This window comes from Clupea harengus, chromosome 10 (genome assembly GCF_900700415.2).
Source record: "Clupea harengus chromosome 10, Ch_v2.0.2, whole genome shotgun sequence".
Classification (NCBI taxonomy): domain Eukaryota; kingdom Metazoa; phylum Chordata; class Actinopteri; order Clupeiformes; family Clupeidae; genus Clupea; species Clupea harengus.
Window position 1 is genome coordinate 19700529 of NC_045161.1, and position 18405 is coordinate 19718933.

Here is an 18405-nt window from a genome sequence, read left to right on the forward strand (position 1 = left end):
GAGCGCACCTCAGAAAGAGCTGGAGAAGGTGTGTGTGTGTGTGAGCGTGAGAGAGAGTGAGAGAGTGGGTCTGTCTGTCCTTAAGGATGCCTGTGCGTTTGGGTGTCAAAATGGATTTGCATGTTTATGTGTGTGTGGTTTGTTTACGCGTGCGTGCGTGCGTGTGGTGTTGTTGTGTATTACAGTCGTCTAATTATGTTCACACATTTGGTCTTTCTGAAACAACTCTCTTGATGAAAAACCGAATCCAGAATCCCAGTGTTACTGCGTTCCATTGAGCCAAGCTGAGGATGAAGCTGCATGCTAAAGCACAGCCAGTAAAGCCCTTTTCTGCCCTCCACTCCCTCCCTGCTGTCTCTTGCTCTCTTTTCTTTTCTCCGCTTTTCTTTTTTTTCCTTTCTCTCTGCTGTTCTTTCCTGTGGTGTGCAGGCGGAGCAGAAGTCGAAGAAGGCGGCGGAACAGTTCTCCGGCGCCATTGAGAAGTTCAACCGCGTGGGCGGCGACTTTGAGCAGAAGATGAGCGACTCGGCGCAGGTCAGTTCCTCCGAGTCTGGCGCGCTCCTCCAAAGCACCGCTATATTACCCGTGGGCTCTGCTCAGGTGCTGTCTGAACTCCACACTCATTCACCCAACTCCCCGCGCCGCGCCGAGCCGCCAGCTCCCTGGAAACCGTCTCCTAGGAAACGGCGAACAGACAGTGACATTATAATTATGAGTTCTGTGAGCTTTTTTTGACGCACTACGGGGGTGGGTGGGCCTGCTGCGTCACTGCAGGCATTCAGAGTGTGTGTGTGTGACACACACACACACACACACACACAGAGAGACACAAATGAAAGTTGCAGAGTTCCCCAGAGGTAAAGCTGAGGCGTTTCTAATGGGTTTGTGATGGCTGAGAGCTTGATGCTGACTCATGCTGCAAGGTCCCTGTTTGCCTGAAAAACATCTTTCAGCATCATCATACTTCATGCAGAAAATAATTTTAGCAAAAAACCCACCACCCACTTGCATCCTTTAGCCTGAGTCATTGAACACACATTCTAGAAAACTGTTGAAACTGCTCTGATTTGGCTCTAGTCTGGCCCTGGTCTGGCCCTGGTCTGGCCCTGGTCTGGCCCTGGTCTGGCTCTCATCTGGCCCTGGTCCGGCACACTACCATTCTTAATCAGCCAAAGCAGATGGCACTGACATTTCTTAGACATCCTCCACACCCTCTTCAGACAGCACTGTGAAGACGTCTAGTATTATATTTATGTCCAGACACACACACCACACACACCACACACACCACACACACACACACACACACACACACACACACACACACACACACACATTGTGAAGACGTCTAGTATTATATTTATGTCCAGTAATGCAGGGTTGTGTGTGTGTGTGTGTGTGTGCTTGCAGAAGTTTCAGGACATTGAGGAGGTCCACCTGAAGCAGATGAAGCAACTGATTAAGGGCTATTCCCATTCCATAGAGGACACACACGTGCAGGTCGGACAGGTATGTGTCTAGTCCAGTGTATAGAGGACGCACATGGACAGGTATGTGTCTAGTCCACTAGACAAGGCGACTGTGTTCCCCCTCTGCTGACTGATAAGCTCTCTCTCGTGTGTGTGTGTGTGTGTGTGTAGGTCCGTGAGGAGTTTAAGCAGAACCTGGAGAACATTGGCATCGAGAACCTTATCCAGAAGTTCACGGACCAGAAAGGGACAGGGAAGGAGAAGCCAGGTAGCCCATGTCTCTGCACACACACACCACACACACCACACACACCACACACACCACACACACCACGCACCACACACACCACACACACCACACACACCACACACACCACACACACCACACACACCACACACGCGTGCGTGCGTGCGTGCGTGCGTGCGTGCTAAACACTGTGGCTCCCTCTGTTCCAGCTCCAGTGTGTTTTGAGGAGTACCTGTCGCCCGTAACTGTGGACATCGGGAAGAAGAGTCGAGGGAAAGCCTTCCGCATCCCTGGCCTCAGCAAGAGAGACAAGGAGCCCGACTCCACGTAAGAGAGAGAGACGCCTGTGCTGACCATTCTATCATGTCAGAGAGACGCCTGTGCTGACCATTCTATCATGTCTAATATCATGTGTGGAGTTATAATATCATGTGTGGAGTTATAATATCGCTAGTTATGATATCATGTGTGGAGTTATAATATCGCTAGTTATGATATCATGTGTGGAGTTATAATATCGCTAGTTATGATATCATGTGTGGAGTTATAATATCGCTAGTTATGATATCATGTGTGGAGTTATAATATCGCTAGTTATTATATCACGTGTAAGAGAGCACCTTTGCTGAATATTGTATGGTGTGGGTCTTAGTGAAAGAGATTTGTAGCCCACTTCAATGTGAAACTGCAGTCATGTTAAATATTCCGATTGGCTCTTGAGCTCAAATATCAAGAACCTTGTGCATGTCGTCGTGTTAAATATTCCGTCACGTGTGTTAGAGACGATGAGCTTTGACTCAGTATGACGGGCCAGTCTGCTAATTATTGTATGGCGGTGTTAATTATGATATCATGTGTTTGAGAGCGGCCTGTGTTAATTATTATATCATGTGTGTGTTAATGAGAGGGTGAAGGAGCTCAACTCCATGTCAGAGAGAGTGCTGTTTTGTGAATATCATGAATGTTGATGAGGGAGTGGAGTGGGGTCGTGTGTCCAGGTGAAGAGCTTGTGTTGGTATATCATGTGTGTCAATGCGAGGATTGGAGAAGACTGAAGAAGTAATTCAGTTCATGTTTGTCTTTCACAGGGATTCAGCAGTCACTGAGGCACCAGTGAGTACTTCACACACACACACACACACACACACACACACACACACACACACACACACACACACACACACACACACACACACCTCCCTCTCGCTCCTGTCTTTCTCCCTCGCTTACTGTCTGTCTTTTACATACCTCCCCCTCCTCCCTTTTTCTCCTCTTTCCGTTACTATCTCTTTCTCACACACACACACACACACACACACACACACACACACACACACACACACACACACACTGACACACACACACACACACACACACACACGGAGTGAGCAGCACATCTGCTCTTACTGATAAGTGAACAGGACTCCGAGCACACAATGGACATCTTATTTCTAGGAACATGAGACTTGCTGATTCCTGGGATCCTCGTGTGTGTGTGTGTGTGTGTGTGTGTGTGTGTGTGTGTGTGTGTGTGTGTGTGTGTGTGTGTGTGTGTGTGTGTGTGTGTGTGTGTGTGTGTGTGTGTGTGTGTGTGTGTGTGTGTGTGTGTGTGTGTGTGTGTGTGTGTGTGTGTGTGTGTGTGTGTGTGTGTGTGTGTGTGTGCGCGAGTGAACAAGTGTGTTTGTTTATGCACGAGTGACAATGACGTGTCTCATGGCGTCTGGTTACCTAGTTTATTTTGATCTGCACCTCTCATGCTCAGTATACACACACACACACACACACACACACACACACACACACACACACACACTAATGCAGGGTCTTCATGCGGTGGGAGTTTAGCATTGGGCTGCCAGACCCTTTTTAACAGGTGGATGTTTCTGGAACCGCTCAGTACACACAAACACAAACATAAACAACCCTTACGTAAGAGCAAGGGACTCCCACAGCAGCTTCTCTCTCACACACACACACACACACACACACACACACACACACACACACACACACACACAGCTCGTCACGGTGCTACTGTGGCTATGTGGCTATGACAGCAGAAGCTTAAAATAGCGTGTGCAGAGATCTCAGATATGGTTACTTGGTTGATTACATGTCAGTATAACTTCCAGTTGTTAATGCCAATTGGAACGGAGACGGTAGTTGTGTATAATCTATTTGGATAAGATTAAAATGTGTTGCCTTATGTGATTAACTCTAAACTTCTTTTTTGATTGTTCTCTGTCTTTCTGTCCCTCTTTTTCTCTCTTTCTGTCCCTCTTTCTCTCTCTATCTGTCCCTCTTTCTGTCCTTCTCTCTCTTTATTCATCCCTCTCTCTGTGTGGGAGCAGAACTCTCCTCTGGAGGTGGATGAGGAGGGCTTTGTGATCAGAGCTGATGGGAATCAGAATGATATCCTTTACCCTGCTGGACACTGGCAAACACACACAGCACACACACACACAGCGCACACAGCACACACAACACACAGCACACACAGCTGGACACTGGCACACTGCTGAGTCACTTTACACAGGACAGCACAGCACACACACACAGCACACAACACACACACACCACACACACCACACACAGCACACACAGCACACCACACACAGCACAATTTATCCTTTATTGAAACTATTTCAGTTTAATCTTCAAATATTGTTGAACTGGGGTGAGAAACCTTTGATTCTGTAGTTCACAAAACCTGCTTTAAAGTTGCATAACAGAGATCCCCTCTGGAAGGGTACACATACTGAAATAAGTGAGGCGTGATCGTAAACGAAACCGAAGGTGACGAGGCTGGCCTCACGTTTCCTGTCTTTGTTATATTTTTGGCCAATCAGCACGCAATGCACTCTGATAAGATATTACTTGCTTGTACCTATGCCAACATACAGACACTTGCTGACAATGCACGCACACACATTCACACACACACACACATTCACATACACACACACACTTATTCATAACCGCACATGCACACAGGCTAAATGAGAGAAAAAGAGATTTGAAGGAGAGGTTAATGTGTTTTTCTCTTTAAACCATTTCAGTGATTTACAGATTACAACATATAAACATAGATGTATGATGATCACTATAATTCACCTAAACTAAACTATCTTTCACAGTTGTGTCATGTACATAATGTCAGACCTTAATGTTGATCTAAAGGCATTTAAAATGGTTAATATACTGATACAGTGCGTTAGAGAGGCCAATGATCATAACTTCTATTACGATTATGGGATAGCTGATGATGATGATGAGGCCTTTTCCAAGCGGCATGCTGTATCCCTGTCCTAAGCTGAGTGAGCCTTATTTCTCTCCAGTGCCCAGTAAAACACTGAGTCCAGGGTTGTTTGTATGTTAGCTCAGTGTGGCTAGTGCTGTTTGGTTAGTGCCCTTGGCTAGTGCGCTTAGCTTGTGCGCTTAGCTAATGCGGTTGGCTAGTGCGCTTAGCTAGTGCTGTTGGCTAGTGCTGTTGGCTAGTTCTGTTGGCCAGTGCTCTTCTCCTTGACTCTAAGCTCTCAACGCTGTTCAGTTGAAAAGGAGACCAACTTCTACTCCAGCGACTCTGACTTCGATGACGAAGAGCCTAAGAAGTTCAACATCCAGATCCGGCCGGTGGCCAGCAGTAGCCGTGGCAACGCAGCGGCCCACGAGTTGGAGCTGAAGGCCACAGTGGGAGCTCTCTCTCTGCCCCCCAACACCGGGGTATGTCAGCGGAACACTCTGGAACACTGACTAGGAAACAGAAAGCACCCAGGCTCTCGTTGCTCATTGCATGCATTTCAACATGGCTGCGTTTGAGAACTTTAGCGTGCCTTCGGGCTCATAATGAGGCTGTTTGGAGCCAGAGACAGAAGGCCATTTGAGTCCCTCACAGCAGGCAATGGAATCATTATGCAGAAATACTCCTCTGCTGACGCCACTAGTCAATCTGACCATTTTGAAATTGTACTGTTCAGAATACTGTTCTGATATTCTTGGATTGACCATTCTTAGGTGTGTATGACTTATTATGTCGTTTTTTTCTCCCTATTTTAACAGGTGTCCGTGAAACGCCATCTCTCTCGTAAGTCTAGCCCTCTTGTGGTTTAGTTTGGAGTGTGTGTGCGCATATATGCATGTGTGCAAAGCTATGATGTGTGTGTGTGTGTGTGTGTGCGCATATATGCATGTGTGCAAAGCTATGATGTGTGTGTGCGCACAAATACACGTGTGTGCGAAGCTATGATGTTTGTGTGTTGTGTGTTCAGCATGTACTAATATGCCAAGGATGTGTTTGTATTGTTGATGGTCGTGTGTGTGCGTGCGCGGCGTGTGTGGCGTGTGTGTGTGTGTGTGTGTGTGTGTGTGTGTGTGTGTGTGTGTGTGTGTGTGTGTGTGTGTGTGTGTGTGTGTGTGTGTGTGCCAACAGGGAACTCCAGCACGGCCGGTGGGCGCTCAGAGGGGGAGGGAGAAGTGGCCCCACATAGGGGTGAGTGATGTCACTTCCTGCCGGCTCACACACACACTTCCATGTCCAGCTCTCACACACACGTCCATGTCCAGCTCACACACACACGTCCATGTCCAGCTCACACACACACGTCCATGTCCAGCTCACACACACACGTCCATGTCCAGCTCACACACACACGTCCACGTCCAGCTCACACACACACGTCCATGTCCAGCCCACACACACACACACACACGTCCACATCCAGCTCACACACACACACACACACACGTCCACGTCCGGCTCACACACACACGTCCATGTCCAGCTCACACACACACGTCCATGTCCAGCTTACTCACACACACACGTCCATGTCCAGCTCACACACACACACACACACACACGTCCATGAGACAGGTTGATTGTGTAGCGGCTGGAGCCACACACACACACACACACACACACACACACACACACACACACACTCACCCCGGCTGCCCCTGACACAGAGGATAAAAAAAGATGATGGGTAAAAAATGACAGGCATCAGATGAAGGGGGGGGGAACAGGCTGGGGCTGGACCAGTGGGTGGAGATGATTATGAGGAAGAGGAGGATGAAGGAAAACCATGAGGCAGATCAGGCCAGGGGTGCTGCTGACCAGGTGGACTGAGATAAAGACAGTAAGGTGGAGCATGATGATGATGATGATGATGCTGAGGAGGAGGAGCAGGACTAAATGTGAGTCAGCACAGGCTGGGATGGAGGAGGAGGGGGGGGCGGGGGGGAGGAGGAGGAGGAGAGGTAGATAAGTGGAGATTGATGATGAACTCCACTGAGTTGGGGTCCTGTTGCTGTATGCTTCTGACAGTCCAGTCAGATAACCCCCCCACCTCCACCCAATACTGAAAATGCATTTGTGCAGTTTGAGGTGCATAGGTTCAGGGCAGTTAGCTCTTAATGTGTGTGTGTGTGTGTGTGTGTGTGTGTGTGTGTGTGTGTGTGTGTGTTCAATCATATTTGTGTGTATCTCTCGTATAGAGGGGGAGCAGAGAGGTCTGCGCAGATCTACGTCCAGTCCTGATCCCAGCAGGTGAGTCAGAGGGAACACACACACACACACACACACACACACACACATTCCTCTACCTTGGAAAACACACACTTAAATGGATGAGCCCTGCCATGCTCAGAGGGACAGGCATGTGAAGTGGTGTCCTCCTCCTCCTCCTCCGCCAGGTCACACACACACACACACACACACACACACACACACACACACACACACACACACACACACACACACACACACACACACACACTTAAGTGGTGTCCTCCTCCTCCTCCTCCGCCCCAGGTCACACACACACACACACACACACTTAAGTGGTGTCCTCCTCCTCCTCCTCCTCCTCCGCCCCAGGTCACACACACACACACACACTTAAGTGGTGTCCTCCTCCTCCTCCTCCGCCCCAGGTCACACACACACACACACACACACACACACACACACACACACACACACACACACACACACTTAAGTGGTGTCCTCCTCCTCCGCCCCAGGTCACACACACACACACACACACACACACACACACACACTTAAGTGGTGTCCTCCTCCTCCTCCGCCCCAGGTCACACACACACACACACACACACTTAAGTGGTGTCCTCCTCCTCCTCCTCCTCCGCCCCAGGTTGACCTCCTCAGCGTCGGGTCCTGATGCCTTGTTTGGTCCCCCGCTGGAGTCGGCCTTCACATCCAGCAGCTTCACCGGGCGGGAGCAGCTCCAGAGTGCCTTCGGAGCGTCTGAATGTAAGTCTGCTTCAGATCACTTTGATTAACTCCCATTCTCACACCTCACAACTCACATCTCCACACACACAAACACACACCGTGATGACTCCAAATAAGATACTCTGATTCGGCAGTGCTGTCTTCACTGGAAATGCAGAAAGGGTCACATAAGACATATCAATCATGTTAAACATGTATTTCTAAATGTCACCATGTAAGCTCCGCTGTCTCCTGAGACGGTGTGTCATAAGGTATTTGACATCCTGTGAAGCTATTAGAGATAACTTCACACAGAAGGGTTTCTCTTTGTTTTCAGATGGTTCATTCTAAACCTTTTTGTTTTCAGATGGTTTATTCTAAACCTTTTTGTTTCCAGATAGTTAATTCTAAACCTTTTTGTTTTCAGATGGTTAATTCTGACCCTTTTTGTTTTCCAGATGGTTAATTCTGAACCTTTTTGTTTTCAGATGGTTAATTCTGACCCTTTTTGTTTTCAGATGCTGCCTTTTCCTCTGACTCCTCCTCTCCTGAGAACGTGGAAGACTCTGGTCTGGACTCGCCTTCCCATCAGCCCCTGGGGCCGTCCCCGGAGCCCAGCGGTTGGGCGGCGTGGCCCCCGGCGGCCCCTTCTCAACTGGGTAAAGAAGCGTCTTCTCTCCGCCGCGCCCCTGACCCCTTCCTCTCCGCTTTCAGGGACCCCTCCCCCGCCCTGCCTTCCCTCACGCCGGACGAGGTATCGGGGATCGTGTGGGGGGGGGTGTCCCACTCGCCTTGCGTGCCCCCCGAGGTGGAGGGCAGCGCCTTCAGCTTCCCGCCGTTCTCGCGCTCGATGGCGCTGCCCGACATGGAGACGCCCGTGTGGAACTGTAAGCACATCCCCCCAGAGGACCCCTTCCTGGCCGCGTTTCAGCCACCCAACCACCAGGAGGCGCTGGCGCACCCACTCCAGCAGCAGGACGCCTGGGCCCCGGCACCCAACCCTGCCCGCGCCTCTCACACCCACTCCGCCCCTCACCCCCACCCTGCACCTCACCCCCACCCCCACCCTGCCGCCGGCCCTCACCCCCACCTCTCCCGAAAGAGCCACGCCCCAGAGCCCTTCTCCATCCCCCTTAGCAAAGACGGCACCAGGACTCTTCCTCCCCCGTCCTCCACCTCCTCTTCCTCCTCCTACTCGCGTAAGGACAGGAAACGAGACCGCAGTGCCCCGCCCCCTCTGGAGCCCCCATTGGACAATCCCTTTGCCATCACCATGATTGGCAGCCCCACTCACCAGGCGTCTTTGGCCGCTGCCGTGGTAGCCACCACTGTGGTCCACGGCCCGAGTGGTAACGGTAAGCCTCCCGCCGCCCCCTCCACCGCCTCCATCCCCAGGGCCCCCAACCCCCCCGGCGCCAAGAAGGAGCTACACCACTGGGGCTCGGGGCACAACCCCTTCAGCTGTGGCCACCAGGGGGCGCCAGGGGGGCCGGAGGGCTGCAGGGGGGTCAAGCAGAGAGGAGGGGGGGGCGGTGAGGAAGAGTCACGCCGGAACGGGCCCCCCCTCACACGGCATTCTGGGCCGCAGGAGGACCTGTGCTTCTCCACGGATAAGGACCAGGACTGTCTGGACATGAGTCAGCCGCCCTGCAGCCGCGGCCCTCACACAGGTACACAGCGGCCCTCACACAGGTACACAGCGGCCCTCACACAGGTATACAGCGGCCCTCACACAGGTACACAGCGCCTCCTGCTGGAGAGACACACAGGTACACAGCGGCCCTCACACAGGTACACAGCGGCCCTCACACAGGTACACAGCGGCCCTCACACAGGTACACAGTGGCCCTCACACAGGTACACATCGCCTCCTGCTGGAGAGACACACAGGTACACAGCGGCCCTCACACAGGTACACAGCGCCCCTCACACAGGTACACAGCGCCCCCTACTGGAGAGACTGGACAGCACCACACTCCTCTCACACACATGACTGTCAAATAGGGCAGGGTATTGGCACAGATGGCACGATTTTATTTGATTACGATTCAGTTCAGTACGATTCAATCCGATTCAGATTCAATATCGATAGGAATTATGTATGAAGTATTGTGTAGCAATTTTCCATATTTGGAGAGATGTTTCGAAAGCTCCAAAGGATGTAACAACAGGTTTTTGCTTATAAAAAAGAGCTCGACATGCAATGGAGCACTGGTGATTGTTGTATTAAAGGAAATCCAGGTGTCAGGCTATGTTTAACCATGGCAGAAATGAACCTAGAAAACAGGAACAATATATACTGTATATTAGCCTAAAGGTTTCGATCCATTATTTTACAGATCGTTATTGAATCAGACAAATGAAAAGAAAAAAAAAACAACAAAAAAGAAAATTGATAACATGATATTTCGGCACTCCTACTGTCAAATTTGCATGCTGAATTCTTTACAGACTCTTTCTCCTTCTGTCTCTCTTAATTATTTTCTCTCTCTCTCTCTCTCTCTCTTTCTTTCTTTCTTTCTTTCTCTCTCTCTCCCTTTCTGTCTCTCTCTCTCTCACTCCCCCCTCTCTCTCTCTCTCTCAGGTGCCCAGCACAGTGTCAGGCAGAATAGCTCAGAGCTGTTGGTGGCGGCTCCTCCTCATCAGGTCCGACCCAAGAGGACTTCTGGGCCGCGGGGTGGCTGTGAGCGCGTGAGTACTCCACACACACACACACACACACACACACACTACTGACCAAAGCCCAAACACACTCTTTTTACACTAACCCACACACTCCTACTATGCTTAACGCACCACCAAATATCACCAGCACATGAGCAAACCCAACACAAGCTTAGCTTCCCCATCAAATCTGTTTGTGCCGTTACCTCAACAATTAAATATCCAGTTGTTTCTCTGCTTGATCTTTTCCATTTTGACTGTGTGTGTTAGTCGTAGCAGTGAAATACTTACAACCACGGGGGGGAACACACAAATACACACACACACACAAACACACACACACACACAAGTGCACCCCTCCCCCACCAATAAGGTAACCGTCACTGGTCACCGGTGCCCCTAGCCTGCTCCTGACGTGTGTGTGTGTGTGTGCTCTCCTAGCCTGCTCCTGACGTGTGTGTGTGTGTGTGTGTGTGTGCCTCTCAGTCCAGGTCACTGTGCTCCTCGCCGCTCCCCGACCCCAGCCCCTCCCTCACCTCCTCCTCCTCCTCCAGCCCCAGCGAATGGGGGGGCCAGACCAGAGCACCCAGCCCCGCAAGAGGTGAGAGAGACGGAGATACACACACACACACACACAGACCAGAGCACCCAGCCCCGCAAGAGGTGAGAGAGACGGACGGACAGACAGACAGACAGACAGACAGACAGACAGACAGACAGACAGACAGACAGACAGACAGACAGACAGACAGACAGACAGACAGACAGACAGACAGACAAGCCCCGCAAGAGGTGAGAGAGACGGATACACACACAGACCAGAGCACCCAGCCCTGCAAGAGGTGAGAGAGACGGATACACACACACAAACACACACACACAGACCATGATGACTCTCTCTCTTCCTCTCTGCAGTGGGTTTATCTCTCTCTCACACACACACACACACACACACACACACATGATGACTCTCTCCCCTCCTCTCTGCAGTGGGTCTGTCTCTCTCTCTCTCTTACACACACACACACACCATGATGACTCTCTCCCCTCCTCTCTGCAGTGGGTCTGTCTCGCGGCCCGAGTCCCATCTCCTTCAGCACACAGGAGGCCTGGCCAGTAGCCGCAGCCATCACAGAATACATCAATGCTTACTTCAAAGGAGGACAACACAATCGGTCAGTGCACACACACGCACACACACACACACACACATGTGCACATACACATTAGTAAAAGTGACACAATACATCAATGCATCAGTACCTTAAAGTAGTCCAACTCAGTTTGTACACACACTCACACACACACACACACACACACACACACACACACACACACATCCCTCCCCCTTACCAGCAGTCACTGAGTTACTCAGATCAGCCCAGCACAGTCAGAGAACAAGTTTCACTGTTTTAGCGGTTTGATGACTCAAGTGTGTGTGTGTGTGTGTGTGTGTGTCTCTCTCTCTCTCTCGCCTCCAGATGCCTGGTGAAGATCACGGGGGACCTGACCATGTCCTTTCCTGCTGGGATAACACGCTTGTTCACGGCCAACCCCAACGCTCCCGTGCTCAGCTTCCGCCTGCTCAACATCTCACGCCTCGACCACTTCCTTCCCAACCAGAAGCTGCTCTACAGGTAACACACACACACACACACACACACACACACACACACACACACACACACACACACACACACACACACACACACACACACACAGAGCCAGATTGGGCAACCCCAGGCAATGTGTTCACTGTCCTTAATTAACCCTGGAAACCGTTGTTTAATAGCCAAACCCCTGTTCCTCCCGTGTGTATCTGTGTTCTGTAGTATGCAGCGTGCACACTGTGTCCTCCTGTGTGTATCTGTCCTCTGTAGTATGCAGCGTGCACACTGTGTCCTCCCGTGTGTGTGTGCTCTGTAGTATGCAGCGTGCACACTGTGTCCTCCCGTGTGTATCTGTAGTATGCAGCGTGCACACTGTGTCCTCCCGTGTGTATCTGTAGTATGCAGCGTGCACACTGTGTGTATCTGCGCTCTGTAGTATGCAGCGTGCACACTGCAGATGTAAGGCTGCGCAGAGGATTCCTTTCAGAAGGACATTGGGGGCAAACCTGCCTACAGCAAACCCACTGACAAACACACACACACACACACACACACACACTGCTGCTCTCAGGATTCCTTTCAGAAGGACAAAACCTGCCTACAGCAAACCCACTGGAAGATTCAATAGCCTTCCTCTCTCTGTACAACAGAAGATTCAATAGTTTCATGCTTCTGTACATGTCGGGGTGTGTGTGTGTGTGTGTGTGTGTGTGTGTGTGTGTGTGTGTGTGTGTGTGGGAGTGTGTGCGTGTCCTGGAAGTGAGTTGTGGGTGTGTGTGAACCTCAGGCTCTCTGTCTCTCTGCGTCCCTCTCTGCTAGTGACCCCTCCCAGACAGACCCCGACTTCAGAGACTTCTGGTTCAACATGCAGGCCTTGACCTTTCACCTGCAGAGGGAGGCGGAGCTTAACCCCCAGGCCTCCTACTACAACGTGGCCTTACTTAAATATCAGGTGAGGAAGACCAGTGTGTGAGAGGAAGACCTGTGTGTGTGTGTGTGTGTGTGAGGAAGACCAGTGTGTGTGTGTGTGTGTGTGTGAGAGAGAGGAAGACCAGTGTGTGTGAGGAAGACCACAGTGTGTGTGTGTGTGTGTGTGTGTGAGGAAGACCACAGTGTGTGTGTGTGTGTGAGGAAGACCAGTGTGTGTGTGTGTGTGTGTGTGAGGAAGACCAGTGTGTGTGTGTGTGAGAGGAAGACCAGTGTGTGTGTGTGTGTGTGTGTGAGTGAGAGGAAGACCAGTGTGTGTGTGTGTGTGTGTGTGTGAGGAAGACCAGTGTGAGAGGAAGACCACAGTGTGTGTGTGTGTGAGAGAAAGACCAGTGTGTGAGAGGAAGACCACAGTGTGTGTGTGTGTGTGTGTGTGTGTGTGAGGAAGACCAGTGTGTGTGTGTGTGTGAGGAAGACCAGTGTGTGTGTGTGTGTAAGACCAGTGTGTGTGTGTGAGGAAGACCAGTGTGTGTGTGTGTGTGTGTGAGTGTGAGTGTGAGGAAGACCAGTGTGTGTGTGAGGAAGACCAGAGTGTTTGTAAGACCTTGGCAAAAACGTGTGCTCTTGTGTTTGTTTAACTGGAATATCCCATCAGTGTGTTTGAATTGGTAACAGTGTTGGGAGTGGTGTGGTCACGATGCCATAGAATTCAAAGTAAAAAAGAGTATTTAGTGTCGTATGGCTCTCACATGTTCATACTGAAATGTCTCTCGTTCTCGTGAGCAAATGGAGGTGTGCTGTCATTGGCCAGGCTAAGTGAGCCCTTGTGTGATTGGTGTGCCAGGTGTCGTCTCAGGACCCCGGGCGTGCCCCGCTTCTGCTGTCCGCCGAGTGCCAGCGCAGCGGCACCGTCACCCGCATCTCCCTCGACTACCACTGCTGCCCGGCAACCGCCCCCGCCGCCCAGCTCACGGCCGTGCAGGTGCTGCTGCCACTGGACCACACGGCCACAGACCTGCAGTGCCAACCGGCCGCATCCTGGTGAGACAGACAGACAGACAGACAGACTGGTGAATGATGGACAGATAGACAGACAGACAGATATACTGGTGATTGACAGACAGACAGACAGACAGACAGACAGGTGATTGATGGACAGATGGACAGACAGACAGACAGACATACTGGTGATTGATGGACAGACAGACAGATATACTGGTGATTGATGGACAGACAGACAGACAGACAGTTATACTGGTGATTGATGGACAGACAGACAGACAGACAGATATACTGGTGATTGATGGACAGACAGACAGATATACTGGAGACAGACAGACAGACAGACAGACAGACAGACAGACAGACAGACAGACTGGTGATTGATGGACAGACAGACACAAATAGTAGGAACTGTACAGGCTGATAGACCTGCAGTGCCAACCCGCCTGCATCCTGGTGAGCTGCAGACAGACGCACAGACAGACGGACAGAGACAGCTGGCAGAGACGTGACAGACGGGTAAACAAAGACTTAAACAGGCAGTCCACTGTCTTGTTGACAAACACACATAGACAAACCAGAGAGAGACAGACAGATTGACACCATCCCCATTTCACTCATTAATAGGGATGGGGTTTGATTGGCTGAGAGCGGATGACTGATTTTCCTATTTGTCTTCCCAGGAATGCGGAGGAGAGACGCCTGTTGTGGAAGTTGCCCAACCTTTCCCCAACCAATCACAGCAAAGGTAACTGCCATGTCTTGCATCAGACCAACATCATTGATCTTCAGCCTGATAAATTAAACTGTTCATCAGTAGGCATAAGAAAGATGTCCAAGCAGGTGGTTGCAGCCAGGAGGACGCTCACAGCCAAAGATTTTAGTCTTTTTATTTGATTTGATGTTGAGTAATTGTATATATTTACATGGTAAACAGAGATGGTCATTCATATACTCTACAGTCTACAGGTATACCCTTTAACCTATATATTTGTCATTGGATTTCCAAAATGTAAATGTACAAACACAAAATCTTATTTGACAATGTTTCTATTAATACTTTAAAGTTGGCTTGGTGTGTCATGTTGCCAAGGGCTCCTGTTGTTGGCTGGCAAAGCGGATAACAGCTGACTGCTTTATTCCCCGTCTTAGGCTCTGGCACGCTGTGTGCTAGCTGGCAGTGCCTGGAGGCGCCGCGTGGGCCCCCGCCCAGCTTGGCAGTGCAGTTTGTGGGGTGCGGGGCGTCGCTGTCGGGCATGGACCTGGAGCTGGTGGGCACCCAGTACCGCATGTCTCTGGTGAAGAAGCGCTTTGCCACAGGTGGGTGCGGTTACCGAGCAGGTGTACATGTTCATCAGTGTGTGTTTATAGAGCAGGTGTACATGTTCATCAGTGTGTGTGTGTTTATAGAGCAGGTGTAAATGTTCATCAGTGTGTGTGTGTGTGTGTGTGTTTACAGAGCAGGTGTACATGTTCATCAGTGTGTGTGTGTGTGTGTGTGTGTGTGTGTGTGTGTGTGTTTATAGAGCAAGTGTACATGTTCATCAGTGTGTGTTTAGCTACAGAGCAGGTGTACATGTTCATCAGTGTGTGTTTATAGAGCAGGTGTACATGTTCATCAGTGTGTGTGTGTGTGTTTATAGAGCAGGTGTACATGTTCATCAGTGTGTGTGTGTTTAGTTACAGAGCAGGTGTACATGTTCATCAGTGTGTGTGTTTAGTTACAGAGCAGGTGTACATGTTCATCAGTGTGTGTGTGTTTAGTTACAGAGCAGGTGTACATGTTCATCAGTGTGTGTGTTTACAGAGCAGGTGTACATGTTCATCAGTGTGTGTTTAGTTATAGAGCAGGTGTACATGTTCATCAGTGTGTGTGTGTTTAGTTACAGAGCAGGTGTACATGTTCATCAGAGTGTGTGTGTTTATAGAGCAGGTGTACATGTTCATCAGTGTGTGTGTGTTTAGTTACAGAGCAGGTGTACATGTTCATCAGTGTGTGTTTATAGAGCAGGTGTACATGTTCATCAGTGTGTGTTTACTGAGCAGGTGTACATGTTCATCAGTGTGTGTGTGTTTAGTTACAGAGCAGGTGTACATGTTCATCAGAGTGTGTGTGTTTATAGAGCAGGTGTACATGTTCATCAGTGTGTGTGTGTTTAGTTACAGAGCAGGTGTACATGTTCATCAGTGTGTGTTTACAGAGCAGGTGTACATGTTCATCAGTGTGTGTGTGTTTAGTTACAGAGCAGGTGTACATGTTCATCAGTGTGTGTGTTTATAGAGCAGGTGTACATGTTCATCAGTGTGTGTTTAGTTATAGAGCAGGTGTATATGTTCATCAGTGTGTGTGTGTTTATAGAGCAGGTGTACATGTTCATCAGTGTGTGTGTGTTTATAGAGCAGGTGTACATGTTCATCAGTGTGTGTGTGTGTGTTTATAGAGCAGGTGTTCATGTTCATCAGTGTGTGTGTCAGTGTTAATTTTGGCAGCTATTTTAGATTTAGTCTTAGTCTTAGTCTTTAGACGAAAATGCATATTAGTTTTAGTCACTTTTAGTCATTTTTATCCTCCTTAGTTTTAGTCTAGTTTTCGTCGACGAAAACTCAGAACATTTTAGTCTAGTTTTAGTCGACGAAGTCTCATTACATTTTAGTCTAGTTTTAGTCACATTTAAAAGTCCATCTTATAGCCACATTAAACTCCTTTACTTCCCTTCTCAGGCGCGGGGACCCCTTGTGTTGTGTCTACAACTGCATAATAGTCAAGCTTGCAGTACTTAAACTGTGGATGCAATTAGTCTCTAAAATACAGATCTCCTAGTATATGCCTACAGCTGAATTCCAATGAATTCAACGTAAATAATAATTTGAAGGCAATACTTAATTAACAGTATTATCATTAAAATATAAGAGAATATCAAGTCTAGATTTTGAAGATTCAAATTATGTGATAACACAATACAACTACTATGCCTACCTGGCCTTAGTTAAATCAACCACATATCCTCCATATGAATTGCTGTGCAATCTGATAACCAACATATTTAGCTAGACAGATAGTTTGAGAGTTGAAAGTAATGCCAATGATAATAACAATTGCATAAAAAGACAAGGATATGTAAACCAATCACGTATTCATTTATTTTTTTCTTGATTAATGTCATGCGTGGCCTGTCCTATAGTCCATTCTGCAATGCGTTTACTAGCTAGTTATCGATAGCTAGTATAACTTAGCTAGCAATCGATAGTTAGTATAACTTAGCTATGCTACCTCATAGTTAGCTAACGTTAGCTACCTAAACGTTTTGGAACTCATTTGCCAAGCCAAACGGGAGGTTTCAATCGAAAATGACTAGCTAGTTGTACAAGCTGACACAACATATACACTCGACTGCCCTTTTGAAGTTAACTTAACGTTGGCTAATATATTCTAATAACTAGTTAACATTAGCTAATTATCATTGACAGTTACTAGCTCATTTACCTTGGCATAAATAGCAGGGTTGTCTTGTGCGCTTTCAGGTGCCTCTTGTTGTGTTCTTCCCACCTATTTTGAAGCCACAAGTTTTCTCTCCGGTTATTGCGGTGCATTGTGTTTTATTTTCTGTCAAGTTATAATTAAAGACTGTCCAGATATCTATTCTTATTTTTCTTCCAGTACCGAGTGCTTGAACTTCAGCCATCATAACGTCTGTTAGGGCGTCACTTGCATGTCGGGGCATCTCAGGGAGTTGAGGAGGGATAGATACAGGACCGGGCAACATTCAACCAATGATGTGCATACAAGTTTAGAAAAAAAAACAATTGTGACTTAGTCAACCACCAACATTTTCGTCTCGTCTCGTCAACGAAAGTTAAAATAGATTTAGTCATAGTTTTTATTTATAAAGATCCGTTTTCGTCACGTCGTCTTAGTCCCGGGAAAAAGGTCGTTAACGAATATTTTTCGTCATAGTTTTCGTCAACGAAATTAACACTGGTGTGTGTTTAGTTATAGAGCAGGTGTACATGTTCATCAGTGTGTGTGTGTTTATAGAGCAAGTGTACATGTTCATCAGTGTGTGTGTGTGTGTGTGTGTGTGTGTGTGTTTACAGAGCAGGTGTACATGTACACCTGCTCTATAAACACACACTGATGAACATGTACACCTGCTCTATAAACACACACTGATGAACATGTTCATCAGTGTGTGTGTGTGTGTGTGTGTGTGTGTGTTTACAGAGCAGGTGTACATGTTCATCAGTGTG

The 18405-nt window shown here is 48.8% G+C and overlaps 1 protein-coding gene across 1 annotated transcript in view; it reads left to right on the top strand.

Moving 5' to 3' along the window:
• fcho1 (FCH and mu domain containing endocytic adaptor 1) overlaps positions 1-18405 on the top strand; it is a 45696-nt gene that overhangs the window by 25326 nt on the left and 1965 nt on the right. The window contains exons 6-26 of the mRNA XM_031574311.1: positions 1-28; positions 430-534; positions 1411-1509; positions 1641-1737; positions 1926-2043; positions 2805-2829; positions 4068-4128; positions 5258-5439; positions 5776-5800; positions 6146-6205; positions 7213-7264; positions 7875-7993; positions 8473-9624; positions 10539-10645; positions 11105-11219; positions 11679-11793; positions 12100-12255; positions 13048-13180; positions 14000-14196; positions 14841-14905; positions 15310-15477. The exon at positions 1-28 is cut by the window's left edge and continues 125 nt beyond it. Of these exons, the coding sequence (XP_031430171.1) occupies positions 1-28; positions 430-534; positions 1411-1509; positions 1641-1737; positions 1926-2043; positions 2805-2829; positions 4068-4128; positions 5258-5439; positions 5776-5800; positions 6146-6205; positions 7213-7264; positions 7875-7993; positions 8473-9624; positions 10539-10645; positions 11105-11219; positions 11679-11793; positions 12100-12255; positions 13048-13180; positions 14000-14196; positions 14841-14905; positions 15310-15477 (3179 nt within the window). The remainder of the gene's footprint in view (positions 29-429; positions 535-1410; positions 1510-1640; positions 1738-1925; positions 2044-2804; positions 2830-4067; positions 4129-5257; positions 5440-5775; positions 5801-6145; positions 6206-7212; positions 7265-7874; positions 7994-8472; positions 9625-10538; positions 10646-11104; positions 11220-11678; positions 11794-12099; positions 12256-13047; positions 13181-13999; positions 14197-14840; positions 14906-15309; positions 15478-18405) is intronic.